Genomic DNA, 18,289 nt, shown 5'->3' on the forward strand with positions numbered 1-18,289 from the left:
CTTCCAGGTCAGATTAAACTCTTGCCTTTCACCAGGGGATGGTAATATATGGTTTAAAGTGCAGTACAGTGGTCCCTTTATATATATGGGGGATCCGTTCCAGACCCCCGCCGCATATGTGAAAAAATATGGGATGTTAAGTCCCATTGATTCTAATGACAGTGCACTCCCATTTGCGGCGCAACCACGGGTGCCATTTTATCCCCCAGGCTTGCCATCTGCATGATGTCAAGTCAGCAGATGGCAAGCCCACGGATGGCATGGGCAGACTGTACTTACATTGACCTGTAGTTAAGTCAAGGTTTTTTAGGTCAATTTTTTAACCTAAATTTCTAGATTTATACATGAGTATATACAGTATTATATTTTCTCAAGCAGTCTGAGAATTATATCTTCAGTTTCCTACACTGGATTGGCTAATTTAGCTAAATTTGTGCACTTGAAAACTTTAGTTACGGTAAGTAAGTAGTTTTATTTTTCTAAAATTAGGCATTGAAAATTAACGATACTGCCTCTTGTCCAGCTATAAAATGCTTTGATAATACAGCAATTTTTAAAACCACAGTTAATAAAAAGTCACTTTTTTTGGCCATGTTTTCTTTGAAAGCACTTTTGGTTTGTTTATTTTATGATGTGTGTTGGATGATAAATACTTCATAATCAAGTAGATACCTCTGCTATGAGTAGAAGAATGGGTAGACATAAATTGTAGCTTGGGTTTGTACTTCATCAGCACTGTCTTATATTCTGCAGAAATTTAAATTTATTGCTGTTTTGAAATGACTTACAGTAATTCGCTTCCTGTTTTAACATGAATATAAAGTACTGTACATAAGAGGATTTCCTCTTACACCATGAATAAGTTTAGTAAAAGACTTTGAGTAGCACTTTCAATAAAGAAAGTGTTCATCTTTGTCAAAAGATGACAAATGAAGAGAATCTATCCTGTTTTAACAATGAAAAGCAGGCTGGTTGTCTGCATGCGTTCATATCTGAAGATGCAGGCAGCTGAAAGGGAAAAGCTGTTGCTGAGTTGCTTTGTTTCATACAGTTATTTTAAAGAAAGAGCATCTAGAGTGGGTGCACCTAAGAAGCCAAAGCTGGAAAAAAAGACATTCTGTTTCTCCTACTCCCCAAATGGTTAACACAGTACAGGGGCCTGGTGATAGATGTAATTCTCCCAGTTGATATACTTTCCGCAAACTACTTTGTCTGTGTTCTTCCACCTTTCATAGCACAAAGCTTCAGATGGAAAAAGGTACCTAAAACAGCTCTGCATACTTCCTCAGTGAGATTCACCTTGCACTTTAAAAGGCAAAAGAAGGATTAAGGAAAATAATTGTTACAAAGCCAAAATAAGTGTGGCTTTCAGAACAGTAACAGAAATCTTGTTAATTACATAACAAAGGCACAGCCAGAGTCACATTGTCATATTGCCAAAAATCAGAGACACTTGAACCACACAAAAATGTTACATTGGGTATCCCCTTGGATTGGTGGAACATCAACAATTGAATATACACTCCACAAGAAAATAAATCAAAATTCTATAAAACATTTAAAGAAGAAAGAGGTCAGTGGCCAATAAGATATAAGTAGAATTCAGGAGCCTACTTGTTGTTCCTTATATAATGCTTCCAGGTGATTGTGTTGCAGCCTCTGATTACTCAGGTCATTGCACTACAATGAAAAATGTAAACATTTCTCTAATCATCTTTTCATACAGTCTGAATTTGAAATGTGAATACTAATCTGTTCTGTTGACAGGTAAGCCTAGGTCAACATTTGTGTCTCTACGAGTTGAGAGTCTCTTGCTTTTCTTCTTATTCTTCTTTTTTAAAAGCTAAACATGCAAGTTTTGTTAAACTGCAAGTGCTCATCAATAATAATGGAAAAACTCTTTAAGAACTGGAGAACTTATTGGGTAGAAGTACCACTATTATTCCACTTTTATTGCTATACCTGCCTCCTGTGGCATTCTGGGGTTTATGGCAGCAAGGCTGGTCACTGGATGTTCCAGGACCAGCCATATAACACCTATATTGAAAGATCTACATTGGCTGCCTATTCGCTTCCGGGGGCAATACAAGGTGTTGGTAATGACCTATAAAGCCCTAAATGGCTTGGGCCCAGGGTACTTGGAGGACCGCCTCTCCCCATACAGTCCGCCCCGCACTCTCAGATTGGGCGGAAAATATCTATTAAGAGTTCTCAAGGCAACGTTTGTGCCTTCGTCACAAAGATTTTCCATCGTGGCCCCTCAGACCTGGAACTTTTTGCCCGATGAGCTCCGCTCAGCAACATCTCTAGATCTTTTTAGGAAGAATCTGAAGACTTTTCTTTTCCGTCAAGCCTTCCCCCATGTGCCTGGATGTTATTCTCTCTCTCCCCTGTGCATTTTGTTCAATCCAGCTATCCAGCTAATTTGTTATATAGGTTTTTAACTGGTTTTAGATTGAATGATTGTATGGATTGTTTTTAGAATTTTTGTATTGTTTTTAAATGGTATGGCTGGGTTTTTGTATTGTTGGGCTATGGGTCATCACTTTGTATTGGTTTTGATGGTGTTTTTGTAAACCGCTGTGATCTGCAAGGAATAGCGGTTTAGAAATAAAATTTCATTCATTCATTCATAGTTTAGTGATGCCATAGACAAGAGATGTAGGACTCATACATCTAGACCAGCCTTTTCCAACATCGTGTCCTCCAGGTGTCTTGTACTTCAGCTTCAGTCATTGGTCGCATTCACACACGTTTTTGTGCTGAATAGATCCAGGAAAATTCGATGATGCAATACCCAATCAAAGTTCCCACTACATTTACTCCGATCGAATCTCTCCATGGCAGTTTAACCCTGTTGAAGTTCACATTAACATTTGTATTGATTTAAAATGGAGCTGAATTTTGACTGTTCTGAGTTTTTTAAACTGTCAGTCAAGTGATGCACATCTACATCACACTGTTTGGGTGAACCCCCCACCCCCCGTCAGCCTTGGAGGATGGCAATGGCAAGCCCCTCAGAACAACCCTTAACAAGAAACCCTGGGATATGTTAGACTTGCGGGGGAATCATACTCTCTCAGCCAAAAAAACCCTGCGGGTTTAAATGTGGGGTATAAATGCAATATAATATATGTGCGAATACCAGTTCTTTTGAAAAGACATGCTGAAATCTCCGGTTCCAAAAGAACTGGGTTAAGTGGGATCCCCCCCCCCCAAGAATTCGGATTGGAAAAAACCAGTGCAAGTGTGAACGACCGCCTTTTAAACCAGTTTGCTAACCGGTTTATAACGCAATCTGAACAGCCCCATTGTTGACCATAGGCTACATCCAGAGGGCCCTAAGTTGGGGAAAGTTACTCTAAGGGTTCTGACAGGAAAATTGCATTTGTTGCTGTTGTCTGTTATGGCAGCATCAAGAGCTGTCAAACATAAAGAGGCAGTAAGTGTACATTGAAGGCACTGATGCTGGTTCAGAAGCATGAATTTCATGTGAACTCAACAACTAATTTGATTGCAGGAGTTAAGTCAACCATCTAAGAAAACTAATTTGCTTTATTAAGCTTAACCTGGCAATTTTATGACATTGACAGCTGAATAATGTTGATAAACTCCCAAGTAAATGGGGCAATATCTTTATTTAAAACAAATAGGTTTCAATGTTAATAACTTTTAGATAATAGTCATGTTAATCTGGGTATTTGTAACAGACAAAATAAAATCATTTTTGTGTTGAGCCTGCTCTAAATAAAACATAGTTGAATGTTTCTAAAACAAAGGAATAGTAGGATTCAGACAAGAACTTTGTTAATTGGATTACAGGACACCTGTCTTTGTTGGAAGAAGTGGGTTACAGGAATCCAAAGTACAGCAGGCAAAAAAGGTAGCAAGAAATGAAAAATAAATTAAATTGCAAGCCACTGCAAGTCTTGAGTCCCATTTTTCTTATAGGACATGTTTGCCTTTCCTCCTTTTTACTGTAGAATGAATAGGAAATTGTAATTATTTATCATTGAGGGTTACATGTACAAGATCAGGCAGTAAGAAATATCTTACTGGTTAAATTCTGAAATGGGAGTCTAAATTCAGTGTCACTTGTATGAACTGAGTACTTCAGAGGATGCAAGCTCATAATATTAAATCTGTTCATAGGGAATAATAATAATAAGTTTTAGAAAGTATAATATGCTTTTGCTGGGTTAATAAATTTCTGCTGACAGAGTGTCTCCCTGTTCAGTTTCAGTGCATTATCTAGCCATTTAGTATCATGTCTGATAACGGGGAACTCGAAGACAAGCCACCAGCTCCACCTGTTCGGATGAGTAGCACTATCTTCAGTTCAGCCAGCAAAGATCCATTATCAGCTAACCATAGCTTGAAACCCCTGCCATCTGTGCCAGAGGAGAAGAAGCCTAGAAATAAAATCATCTCTATTTTTTCTGGCACTGAAAAAGGTAAGATGCTGTATTGTGTGGGTTCGAGGCATACTTCCCTTTGCAGTTTCTTTATGTTACATGCTTTTGGCAAACAAGCAATAGACATATAGAACAGTGTATCTTACATCCTATTGTAGTCCTTGTGCTTGTTGTATATCCGTTTATCTAAGAAGTCTGGCTAGAAAACAGTTTTTCATTTCCTTTGGGTTTAAAACAGATTAGTCTGGCCTTGTAAGCAGACAGTTGATCAGAGGTTACTGTCTTCCTGGTGTCTTGGCCTGAAGCCAGTATCAGTTCTTCCTTATTCGCAGAATGTAGGGAGGAAGCTGCTATTGCTCCCCTTCCTTATATTCCCTTTCCTATCTCATAGGGAAGAGGCAAGAGAGCTAACTACCATGAAGATAATAATGCTTATCAGTACTAATGGATATTTTTACATTTCTGTACAAACACTTCAACTAAATCTAGTATGATTCTATGAATAAGCTTTTATAGTTAAAATATTTCACTGATAGTTATTTGGATTTGAGGAAGATTAGCTCACTGTTTTGGATAAAATGTCTTGCAAAAATGAAATTATTTACATTTTAATTTTTATTATATGTATAATCTTAATTGTCCATCTAATTGTTAACTTAGGCTTCAGATGAAAAATGTAGTCTGAATGTACTTGCTCCTATAACATTTTACTTGCATGAGCCATCATATACAAGCTAGTTTCAGACAGTTACCTTCCAAACTGAGAAGTACAAAGGGACATGAAACATGGAAATAAGTCATGCTTGGGAATTTGCTACGTAGAGAATTAGGCATATATGTCTGTTTAAAAAATAATAAATGGAAACTATTTTTCTCTTGCATCTGGAAGAACTCATGGACATCTGGCAACCAGAGGAAACTAATGTTTATTTTGCTTAGATGGACTAATTTTTTCTAAGCATGATGTCAGATAGCCTTTTCAGATTTCTGGAATTTAGGACTAGCAACTAAAGCATGAGGACTCTTGTGTGATAGTTCAGTCAGTGAGCATTTACAGTGCACCCGCGTTATATGCGGATGCGTTTTACGCAAATTCCAGCATACGTTCATTTGAATGGGGCTTGAGCATCTGCATTTTTTCCTTTACACAAGGGGATCCAGAACGGATCCCCCACATAAGAGAAGGGTGGGCTATATTTTGTTTGTCTTTACACAGTACTAGATATTGACTCATATGATGGTTTATTTGCATAAGGTATTAATGGCTGATAGTCATAAAATGACCAAGATCTCATGGTCTGTGTACAGATCCCAGAACAAACTTTTGAAGTCCCTGAAGCCATCCCTCAAAAATGTACCCCCAATAAAGGATGAATTTTGCGCAGAATTGCTCTAAATCCACCCCAATACACACAGACATACAAAAAGTCCTCTCCAACCCTCAGAACCTCATCACTCCCTCAAACATTTTGTTTCCTTCTGTGTTTTTTCAAAATGGTGACAGGCAATGATGTTCTGGCAGTGTGGATGGCCCATGGTGTGTGTGTGTGTTGGGATGTAATCTTGTCCCCCTATTCTAAACGTAATCTGCACTGTGACTGAACATACTAGAAACGTATGAATGATTCATATGTCTGTTCAAAACAAATGCATCACAATGTAATGCCAGGTGTGCTCAGCCATTGTGCTTTGTTATGAACTTATTTGAGAGTATAATACAGTCGTCCCTCCACATTCGCTGGGGTTAGGGGCACAGGACCCCCATGAATGTGAAAAAACTGCAAGTAACAAAAATACTGTGTTTTTTACCTGAGAAAACACCTCTCTAGGAATCTCTAGGTCCTCCAGTGCAACTCTGTGGTCAACATCTGCCAGACATTGACCATAGAATTGCACTGGAGGCCTGCAAATGCCTGATGGAGTGTTCTCTCTAGGAATTTCTAAGTCCTTAAGTGTGTTTTTTGGTTAAAGTTGTCCATAGAGTTGTGCTGGAGGACCTAAATATTCCTAGAGAGAACATATTAATAAAATCTGTAAGTAATCAAAGTCGCAAATGTGAAGGGCTGGCTGACTGATTCAGAACCATCTGGAAGAAATTTATATCAAATCTTGAACTGCAATGCATATATGGTCTGAGGTAGAAAATAATGACTAGCCTTTCAAAATAAAGCTCATGTACTTATTGACAAAGGACGACTAATGGTATGCATAATTTGGCTGGCTATTATTAGTCATTGTGTTTTTCTGAACTATCTTGCTGGGCAGAAAATTGGATCGTTGCTCTACTTTTAGGAGATAAGTTTGATTACAAAGGGGGTATTTGTACAGTGTGGTGTCATTAAACCATTAAAACTGTAAAATATTTTTGTAGAAAAGTTAGTATTGGAAGGAAACTTGAAATACTTCAGAAGCAAGGAGCATAATGTGTGGTATTCCTCTGGCATAGGGGTTTGTCAGTTCCTTATTCTGGTGATAGCATGCCACTCTTATGCCACCCATGTACGTCTTTTAAGCTTTGAGAAATTATGCTTTTTCTTTGTGGTCTCTGCGAAGCACACAAATGGGTTATTCTGCACCTGCACAATTTTGGATGCTTCTGAAATCGCTAGGGAAGACTTTTTGGCCACCCTCTAGGCTCAGTGTCTTCCCACCCTTCATTTCCTTTTTCCGCCGCGTGAGCAGCATAGGAACTTCTCTTGGAATTCTCTCCTTCCTTTCACTTTCGATTTTGACCATGTTTTTGGCTCTGACTTCTCTCTTGGATAGTGATTCATCTTGTTTTGAACTCAGCTTGTTTGACCATTCTCTCGTTTACTCCTTCAAATCTCCATGATGTCTTCGCACTTCTTTAAAAAATGCACGGAATATGGAGGGAAAATTCCCAGCCACAATGGACACTCCTTGTGCCTCGTTTGCCTGGGTGAGGGTCACATCACCGCAACTTGCCTTCATTGCATGGCTTTCATCCCACAAGCCAGGAGGAACAGGGAGATGCGGCTGCATTCTATGCTATATGTACAGATATGCTATATAGCATTCTATATGCACAGATATGCTATATAGCATTCTATGCTATATGCACCCTCCCTCTAAATCTAGGGTCCCTGACAAGGCTCCTGCTGCCAAGGGCAAACCCTCTTCTTCTGACTCCCGGTTCCCTGCTCAGGTTGCTCTCGGCCACATGGCATCCACGACCTATGTCACCCTCTGGGCCCAATTCACATGCGGCCCTTCTTGTCTTGGCTTCTGTCTGTTTTCAACCCGGCCTTTGACCACCCTCAAAAGTGGATCACCATCCCGAGGCTGGTCACCTGCTCCCTCCGATGGTGGCTAGACCCTTGCAATGTCTGCAGAGGTATGCCCTTTGTCCCATTACAGCCTCAAGTGACGCTCACCACAGATGCCCCCAACACCAGCTGGGGAGCCTACTGCAACGACCTCTCTATCCATGGAAGGTGGTCACCCAAAGAGCACCAACTCCACATCAATGTGCCGGAAATGCTGGCGGTACAGAAGGCGCTGAAGTCCTTCGAACCCGCACTTTGTAACCAGGTGGTTCTCTTCCTCACCGACAACACAACAGTGATGTATTACATCAACAGACAGGGTGGCACCAGATCTACCACACTTCTCAACCTCATGCTGAAGATCTGGAACTGGTGCGTTCCCAAAAACATCACCTTGCAAGCCATCAATCTTCCTGGGGAAGAGAACGACCTGCAGACAAGCTGAGCAGAGCTCCGGCCTCTTGCCACGAATGACAAGTCAACCTTCACGTTGTCCACCACCTTTTTCCCTGTGGGGAACACCGGACATCAACCTTTTTGCGTCCCACCTCAGCTTCCAGTGCAGCCAGTTCTGCTCCAGGATCCCCTCTGCTCCATCTTGTGGCATGGAGGATTCTGCCCTGACATACCTCTCACTCCCGGTTCAAAAGGTCATTTTGGCTTCCCACAAGCCTTCCACTCAGCATTCCTATGTTCTCAAATGGGCTACATTTTTGGCTTTCTTAACCAAGAAAGGACTTTCTTCCAAGGACGTCACTATTCCTATTGTTCTGGACTTACTCAATTCTCTGTCAGACTCTGGTCTCTCCATCTCCTCCCTTAGATGCTACCTTGCCACCATCTGTGCCCACTACCAGTTTTCGGGTCTTCCATCCTTCTTTGTCGACCCTCTGGTAAAAAAGTTTTCCAAAGGCCTCACCAACTTGAGACCGCCTTCCCTGGCTCTGGCCCCGGTTTGGGACCTAAAACTTGTCTTGGCAGCCCTGTCTGCCTCTCTGTTTGAACCTCTTGCTTCCTGTGATGTCAGGCTCCTCACCTGGAAGACGGCAGTTCTGGTTGCTGTGACCTCAGCACACCGAGTCAGTGAGATCTGTGCTTTCCGTGCCGACTCTCCTTATTTGAAATTCTTCAAAGACAAAGTCGTTCTTCGACCGGACATTTCTTTTCTGCCTAAGATAGTTTCTACCTTTCATCTCAATCAAGACATCGTTCTCCCGACGCTGGCCCCGAACCAGACCACCGACACCAATCACCAACTCCATTCCCTTGATGTCAGGCGGGCTCTGGCCTACTACTTCGACAGCAGTTCATCCTCTTGATGTTCTCCCAGACGCTTTGTCTGCTATTCAAATCCCAAACTGGGATTCCTGATTACACCACAACGTTTTTCTAAATGGGTGACCTCTATTATCCATCTTTCCTATGAACTGTTTGGGAAGACTCCACTTGCTCGAATTTGAGCTCATTCCACCAGGGCGGTAGCTACATCCTTTGCCTTCCTGTCCGGAATCTCATTGGAGGACATTTGCAAGGCTGTGGTTTGATCACAACCTTTGACCTTTATCAAGCACTCCAGGTTTGACACCAGACACCATCGTGAAGCAGCCTTTGGCAGAGCTGTTCTCCTTTCCGGCATTCATTGAGGTTAGTTGACGCTGTTAATAATTGACAATCACAATGTCTTTCCTGGTTAAAATCTTTATTGTCAGGTCACTCCCTCCTCCGGGGATGGATCAGCTTGTCACTCTAACTCATTTGTGTGTTTCGCAGAGACCATGAAGAAGAAGAACAAGTTGCTTACTTGTAACTGTAGTTCTTTGAGTGGTCATCTGCAAATCCACACAAATCCTGCCCATCCTCCCCTCTGTCATGTCCTGCGCTTTCTTTATTATTATTAATATTAACCTTTATTTATAAAGCGCTGTAAATTTACACAGACCTACTTCCTAGGTCTGTTCTTTCGGCTGACTTTTTGAACTGAAGAAGGGTGGGCGGAGCTACTGCCAATAAGTCTTCCCTAACGATTCCATAAGGATCTGAAATTGCTGTGTAGGCTCAGAATAACTCATTTGTGTGGATTTGCAGATGACCACTTGAAGAACTACAGTTACAGGTAAGCAACCTATCCATCTCCTTGTTCCTGAGGGAAACTGATCGGGTAGAATTCTTGTTGAGTCTGGTGTTCCCAGACTCAGTTACCTCAGATAATGAAATAGATGTGTTTCTGGGTTTTACTTTCAACAAAAAAATTGGTACCAGAGGCAGAACTATTCACTAGCTAGATTAGGACACAGCCTTTATGTATATATAGATTAAAGCCATTAGTAAACTTTTGTTTGAACTAGAAGCTACTTGTGTTGTTTTTTGAGTCAGTCTCAGTTTTTAGGGAAGCATGGTTAGACATTTCTGTTACTCCACTGATTTAAAGCTAGACTCTTACAGGCTTAGCTTTGACATTTTTGACATTTAAATATATTTGTTTCTTTTAAAAAGGCTAAAGTCTTAGAAAACTTAAATTACCCTACAGGTTATAAGGACCCTTGCACATGTATACATCTAACATTTCTGTATAAAAAATACCTCCTTTTAAATTTTACTGGATAGGTTTATGTGATTTTGGAAAGGAACATACATGGATATTTCCCTTGGCTGACTAATTTTTATTTTGTTTTTTATAGGAAGTAGGAAAAAAGAAAAAGAAAGGCCTGAAATCTCTCCTCCATCAGACTTTGAACATACCATTCATGTTGGCTTTGATGCTGTTACTGGGGAATTCACTGTAGGTATATCAAGCTTGGCTCTGTAGAAAAGTGAATGTTTTCAAGTTGCCCTAATCTTTCTTATTAAAAGTGTTTGCTTGTATTTTTCCTGTATTTAAACACTAAGATCAGTAGCTGTTTCTCCTGTTGAAAAAACATTGTAATTGCTAAATGAAGTAGTTTTAACTTAATTTGAAATTTAACTTAATTTGAAATAGGCATTCTCCATATTTACACTAGGATTCTAGGAAATTCTACTTTACCATGAATGAACTGTATGTGGATAAAGATATTAGTTCAGTGTGTTATCCAAGCCAAGGTTCCTAGCTCATTTTGCCCTTGACAAATCAGAATGATAAAGAAGGTTTTCTCCTTTGTTTACAAGTCCTGACTTGCTTGAGTGCAAAAAGCCAGGGTTGCTGGTTCAGATGGCACACTAAACTAGTCACTCTTGCCCTTTTTGGGGTCATGAACCACTTTGAGAATCTGATAAAAGCTATAGACTCTTTCTCCCTAGAAAAATTCACAAAAACATATACACATACAATTTTGCATACAGTTTATTTTATTGCATTGGCACATAGTCTAGTCTGGAATGAAAAAAAAATACTATGAACACTTACAGCGACTAAATTTGTACCATACAATTCACTGACCAGAGAAATTTAAATAACGGAAAGGAAATCAGACGCGGAAAAATTGCAGTTGATGGAATCCTACCCCAGCTTAAGAGCTACTACACTAAACAAACAATTTCCAGTTTGTTTATCTTATTACTTTAGTGTGAAGAGTGAGTGGCTTGAATGCACCATTAAGCATCTTGCTCATAGTAAGCGAGTATTATCTGGAATACTGGTGGACATTCCACTGAAGTTCTGTTGTGTAGCAGAATAGAGTGGCTGATGCAGATAATATTGTTACACTGTCAAAGTAATGATGGGACCAGGCATCTTTGTGAAATGAAGATCATGTTGATTTGTTAGTAGATCATCTCTAGGAACCAGAAAATGAATTATGTTGTATCTTCATTTGATCATAGATTTATATACAAAATTCACAATTTTGTGTTTTGTTCTCAGGGAATGCCAGAGCAATGGGCTCGACTACTACAGACCTCAAATATCACCAAGCTAGAGCAGAAAAAGAACCCCCAGGCTGTACTAGATGTATTGAAATTCTATGATTCTAAAGACACAGCAAAACAGAAATATTTGAGCTTCTCTGCTACAGGTATGGTTCTTATATATTTGGGCAGATTAATGGTTAGCCTCAGAAACTGCTTGGTTAGTGTTAAAAAAGTAACTTCTAAATTGAAATAGTAGTATGTAATGAAACTCTTCAACATAGAGTGCTTGTTGGAAATAGGAAAGTGTGGAAGCAAAAGACAAAAGATTTATATGATCTGAAGAGAAACCAGAGCAGAAATGAACAAACTGACTTGCTTATGAAGACAAGGAACAACAACTAGCTTTATTAAAGAATGGGAACATTTAATTGTTTGTATAAATCAAAGATGGGGTAATATGTATATACCATTAGGTTCAGTGGTTATTAACCACCTCATTTATATAACCTTATTTAAGAATTCCGGTGGTTTAGAATTTAGAAATATTACAAAATATCTAATTTACTATATAATATAAAATATAATGTAATGTAAAATGTAAAGTTGATTACGAGTTTTATGAGATAGTTCAATAGATAGTTAATAGAAGGTGATAAGATATTTTATTTATCTAACTGAAAAATGGTTATTATAGAGGTATATATTGACAGGTAGGAAATTCAGTAAAAAGGTAGACGTTTAAAAGAGCTGTTGGAAATGAAAGCCAGACTGAGTTATTTAGCACCAATTCTCTGAAGATAGGAAAAACTTATTGGAAATTAGTAAGATTATGAATTTGTTGTGTAAATTTTAGTTATGAAACCAATAAAAATATTAAAAAATTTAAAAAATGGAGTGGGTGCAACAGTTTTCAGTGAACATAGCAAATGATTTGTAGAATCCAGCTGAGTGGCAAAACTAAAGTAAGGTTGTATTCATTTTTCTGGATAGGACCCTGAGAGCATGGCTAGAAAATTTACTCAGAAGCATAGGGTTCCTTCCATCAGCATAGTTTTATATAGGCTGTTTTTAATGTAACAAAAACCTCTGTCTTGGTGCTTTCCTGAAACCTGGAAAACAATATTGCATTTGCTCTGTTTTGAAAGTAGGAACTGTATTCACATTTCTCTATGAAGCTGAGTTTTTTTGGTAAGCAAACATGTTACACTGAAAACATGAGATGACAAGGTTCATGGCTTGCATTTCAGCTTTGTTTTTCCTTTGTTAACAAAATTGCTAGTCTCAGTGTTTTACATAATCATTGTCTCAGTGTCTTACATATGTATTTTTATTCCTGTATTAAGAAATATTTGAAATTTTGGGATTTGTATTTACACTGCATAATTTTCAAATCTTTCTTTTAGAAAAAGATGGATTCCCTTCAGGAGCACCTGCAGTAAGTACACTTATTATATGATATTCTTTGCAGCTTGTAGAATGTTCAAACAGCTCTGCTCTAGTTTTTTATTTAGTCTAATCCTAATGAATTTCAACTATAGTCTGCTTCACTGTGCCAGTCATTAGAACAAGGCTGAGAATTGTGCAGCTTTCCAGATTCCCTAGTCAGCATAGCTGATGGTGAGAAATGCTAGGGGTTGTAGTCCAACAACATCTGGAGGGCAACATGATTCTCACCTCTACAAGAGAAAGTCATCTTAACTGATTTTTTAAAATAAAAGTTAAGGTAGTGAGCAGGTGTATTCTTTCAGAGAGTAGACTTAGCACAGCTGCTGTTGCTGTTCATGTAATACCAGAGGCTTTTGCTGTATCAGGACGAAGTATCCATAAATTCACATTCTTTTTTGTTAGGGGCAAAAACCTCTCCATTGGCTAGTGTGCATCTGTGTATGTCCAGAAAAATACCTGCAGATGGCTAGGACACTTTTTCACCATTCTTCCTCCACTCTGAGCAGTAGAAAGGAAAGGTGATTTCTTTTCTGTCAGCTAGAATTTTGCAGACTGTGTCAGCAGTGCTTCCTTCAAGACTAGTGGGAAGGATGCAAGGATATCCCTTTTTTCACCTCAGAGTAAGTACTTGAGGGAGGAACAGGTTATGGTTTCTTACCCTCCCCTGTTTTATAGAAGACAATTGTACCAAGTAGCTGCTTGTATTTCCTTCTAATGCTCAGCATTAAGATAAACACCCTTTCATTGTCTTGAGTTCTTTATACGTCATGCAAGGCTCAGGAGAGTGCAGGAATAATAAGCCAAACCAAACCAGTGGACCTTCTAAACAAAACTCTGATTTTGTTGTGTGCAGTGGAGTTATAAAAAATTCAAAGAGGCTAATTGTAGGCACATAAATAAGGGGATTCACATCTGTGGTTATTATAGTACTTTAAAATTCAGAGTGAGTTATGGGCATTTTTAATGTCATAGAAGAGACAAAAAGATTTTTAAAAGTTAGCTCTATACCCATTTTCCAAATATACATGGGAGCAAGAGGCGTGGAGAGATTAAGATTGTGCATCGTGTCCCATTCCAGTGGTGTGCAAATTCTGACTTCACTTGCCTTTCATTTGTCAGGTTTCATTGTTGAGGGTATTTATACATAGAACTTAGTGTCAGCGTTGTTGAAAGGTACCCATTGATTTTGTGGATTATATGGTGTGGGCTCTATGTACATAGATTGCACCACAGAAACACAAAATCCAGCATGTGAAAGGTAGATGTAGGCCAGATCATTCCAGGCATTTCATATACCAGTACAGAACTATTAAAATTAAAAATGATATTCTCCAGTGTATTGTACTATGCTGTTTGACATTCTAGCATGTATTTTATAGTACCTATACCTATCCTAAACATTCCACAGCAATCCTTCATTGATTCTTTTGTCTAAAAACCCCCCACACATATAGCCTAATGCAAAAGTCACAGAACCTTCCACAGCAGCAGAAGAGGAAGATGATGATGAAGTGGCTCCACCAATAATTGCCCCACGACCGGATCATACAAAATCAGTAAGTGGGTTTATTTCACTGAATAGTTTCTCTTTTACTGCTTGATAACTTTAGGCAAGGCTGTAGTTTTCTGTCTCTAGCAGGGAAGTAATACTTACCTGACTGATATATCAGGGACCCAGTGTAGTGTAATGGTTTGAGCATTTGACTGTAACTCTGGAGGCCAGGGTTTGAGTCTCTGCTCAGCCATGGAAACCCTCTGGGTGCCCTTGGGCAAGTAACACTCTCTTAGTCTCAGACGAAGGCAAAGGCATACCTTGGCAACAAATATTGCCAAGAAACCCCAGTGTTAAATTTGTCTTAGGGTCACCATAAGTTAGAAACAACTTGAAGGCATAAAACAACAACAAACTTGATATATGGAAAGCATTGTAATCACTTCAAGAGGTAGAACTGCATAAGTGTTGTAAATATTGCAGTGAATATACTGTATTCTCCTGACCAGAGCGAGCATGGTGTAGTGGTTTAAGTGTTGGCCTACAAATCTGGAGACCAGGGTTCGATTCCAAACTTGACTATGAAACCCACTGGGTGACATTGCGCAAGTCACATGCTCTCAGCTTTAGGGGAAGGCAGTGTGGCAAACCTTCTCTTGAACAAAACCTGCCAAGAAACCCCCATGATAGGTTCACGTTGGGGTCGCCATAAGTCGGAAATGACCTGGGGGCACACACCAACACCAAAATATATCCTCCTAATAGTCCAGCCATACAACATCTTCAAGCAGATCATTACACATTGTCCATCTGTGCTCTCTGTTTTTCCTTTCCATCTGTCACTTAGCATTCAGTTGAGTCTGCTCAGTCCTTTTGAAGGTTGTTTTGATTTTACCCCCATAAAATAGTTCTAATTCCGCAAAACTTACTGATACGTTTTTCTTGTTTGTTAGTGTTTCCCCTTTTAGCTCCATTCTTGTCAGCACTCATCACCTACACAGAACATGGTGGAATGTTCCCCCCTCCCCTCACAAATGGTTATTTGGGTGTAAAAATACAGGACTGATTCAAACATTATTCCTATCTAGACTGTAGATATTGAAATCAATGGAATTCAAGTTAAAAATTCTGTTCATTTCAGTGGACTTACTTTTAAGTAGGACTGACATTGGGTTTATTGCACACAGTGGGGTGGGTGGAAATTGTGTGGCCATCTGGATGTTTTTCGAGTTGCAACTCTGAGCAATCTTAAACAGCATAGACAATAGCGAGGAGTGGTAGGAGTTGTAGTTTTGCCACATCTGCAGGCTGCACAAGTTTTACGCTTGCTATACAAGGTACTATTTTGTAAAACTGGGGGAAGCTCTTCTTTATCACATTTATCAGGAGCTGCAATTTGAATTAGATACATTGTACACTACAGGGAGAAGAAAGGAAGTTGTTAAACTGAGTTCCAAACACTGATACTATATATCAAATTTGAGCATCAGTCAGTTGAATTTAGTAAATCTGAAGAATATTAGCTCAAAACATAGGTGTAAATCTTCCACCAGATGTATTAAATATTTATCATAGCTTGAACCTTAAAAGAGACTATTTGTTTATAACACCGTGGTGTTATAGTAATTATGTTAATTTTCTTACAGATTTACACACGGTCAGTAATAGATCCCATCCCAGCACCATCTAGTGACTCAGGAGACAGTGCTGCTAGATCAGCTGATAAGCAGAAAAAGAAAACTAAAATGTCAGATGAAGAGATCATGGAAAGGCTACGTAAGTTAAAATTTTAAATGAACTCTCAGTGAGATAGATGTTACATGAACTGGTTGACAAATCAACAGTTATCCCTTTTTATTGTATATCTTGATCCATTCATACGGCATGTTTTGATCTCTGCATAGGAATTGTAAGCAAATCCTCCTTCATTGTGGGAATGTCTACAGGCTAATGATACACGATGTGGTGAAATATTGAAATAGATTGTTAAGGAATGTCTCTTTGTTCCCATTATTCCATATTGAGAGCTTTTTTTGCCAGAAAGCAGAAAATTTTGTATGGCTAGACCAGGTATAGATCTTCATTTCCAGAACATGAAGTATGAATATGTTTTAGGCAGTAATAAATAGTTCCTCATTCCATACATTGAGAGGATTGGTTTTCATTTCCCAGAATGTGTTCATATTTGAATGTGTGTCAAAGGAACGTGAGATCAGGATTTTATTATACTATATTTGATGGCTGCTAAAACAGTAATATTGCCTGAGATGGTCATGAAGAAAGTATAATTTTCATTACATTTAAAGCTAATAAGTTTTGTGAAAATGTTTTGATTTCAGCTGTAAAATCATATGCAGTTCCATAATCTTCCAGGCATAAATATTCCCTTTGCTTATTTTATTAGCAGCAATACCGTAAAGAAAAGGTGACTTCTGTATGCTAGAATGACAAATTTTTAAACAAAGCAAATGATTTTTGCTTCATTGAGTCATACGTAAACAGAGTTTTTGAAAGGTTAAACTGGTATCTCAGTTCAGAAAAAAATGATTTGGTAACTAACATTCTCCAAGTGGAATAGCGCATATTCACAACACAAGATTTTTCTGCCTACTCTGTCCCTCTGTGTTCTAACTGTCTTTAGCTGAACATTGGGGGACTCATGGCAATAACTGGAATATGGTGCCATGGGCTGCATTTGGTGGGGGAAATTGATAGAAATCCTACCCTCCCCCATGAAGATAAGAGCAATATGCAGGTTAATGTTTTCATTGTGTTGGATGAAATGTGTGTTTGGTTTTCAGTACATTCCAGTTGGTTTATATTATATATTGATTTTTTTTTAAAGGAACGATTGTGAGCATAGGCGATCCCAAGAAAAAATATACCCGATATGAAAAAATTGGGCAGGGGTAGGTAAACACATCATTTTATACAATGTTTTAATTGAATTGCTGTAATCAAAATAATGTTTCTTTTTTCCTCTGTTGCATTTACGTTCCTGTCCTTACAAATCCAGAAATGTTAGCAGTAGATTAGTACCAGTAATACCAACCAGCTGCAGATTTGTGACAAAAGCCACAACTATTTGTGCTTTGCTGGCTGCAGTTTTAAGTTATAGAATGAGATAGGAAATGATGAGCAAGAATTCCAGGCAACCTAGATTTTTCATGCTCAAGTTTGAGATGGATTTATCTTATTTTAACTGTAGGCTTAGTATACTGTGCTCAAATAATTCTGTGTGATGTTCCACAAGCAGATTTAGCTTTTCCTGTTTGTTTTCTGTTGATTTGATCTTGTTTTTTAGCTTGTAATTTAGAGCCTGTTTTCCCTGAGACAATGACATACAATTAAACCATCTAAGGAAGACAGTACAGCTTTTGCCCATTCATGTAGCTGCATGTTAAATATCTGAAATAGAACACATAATTGCCTATTTTCCTTTCATAGGGCTTCAGGTACAGTTTTTATTGCTATCGATGTGGCAACAGGACAGGAGGTGAGAGCAATATACCTTCTAACATCTTTGAATTTCCAGTTTAGAATGGAAGATTGAATGTAATAGATTTATTTTTCAAACCAGCAAATCCTATCTCTGTTTCTCAGAACTGTATCATATGCTTTGTAGTTGTCAGCAAATAACATTTGCTTGGGTCAGTAGAATTGTATTGTAAATGTTAAAATATTTTGGATACAGAGTTGTTAATGGAAAGCTTTGTCTACTTATCCACCATATCGCCCTGAACGCTCTTTCTTGTTTGACTCTGAAAGCTAACAAAACCAAACTGAAGGGTTCTACCAAAGAAAATATTTATGTATGTAAAATA

General features: G+C 38.7%; 1 protein-coding gene across 3 annotated transcripts in view; it reads left to right on the forward strand.

Moving 5' to 3' along the window:
* The window catches only part of PAK2 (p21 (RAC1) activated kinase 2), a 51,799-nt gene that overhangs the window by 16,814 nt on the left and 16,696 nt on the right, over positions 1-18,289 (forward strand). For 2 of the 3 annotated variants that reach the window (XM_089509351.1, XM_089509352.1), the window contains exons 2-9: positions 4,238-4,454; positions 10,381-10,481; positions 11,541-11,691; positions 12,931-12,962; positions 14,428-14,529; positions 16,112-16,241; positions 17,311-17,374; positions 17,913-17,961. In XM_089509351.1, coding sequence (XP_089365477.1) covers positions 4,268-4,454; positions 10,381-10,481; positions 11,541-11,691; positions 12,931-12,962; positions 14,428-14,529; positions 16,112-16,241; positions 17,311-17,374; positions 17,913-17,961 — 816 coding nt within the window. In that variant the 5' untranslated portion in view covers positions 4,238-4,267. The remainder of the gene's footprint in view (positions 1-4,237; positions 4,455-10,380; positions 10,482-11,540; positions 11,692-12,930; positions 12,963-14,427; positions 14,530-16,111; positions 16,242-17,310; positions 17,375-17,912; positions 17,962-18,289) is intronic. The other variant, XM_089509353.1, reaches the window with a different exon arrangement.

The sequence above is a fragment of the Sceloporus occidentalis genome, unplaced genomic scaffold, assembly GCF_023333645.1.
Source record: "Sceloporus occidentalis isolate IW3139 unplaced genomic scaffold, rSceOcc1.0.p SCAF_2, whole genome shotgun sequence".
Classification (NCBI taxonomy): Eukaryota; Metazoa; Chordata; class Lepidosauria; order Squamata; family Phrynosomatidae; genus Sceloporus; species Sceloporus occidentalis.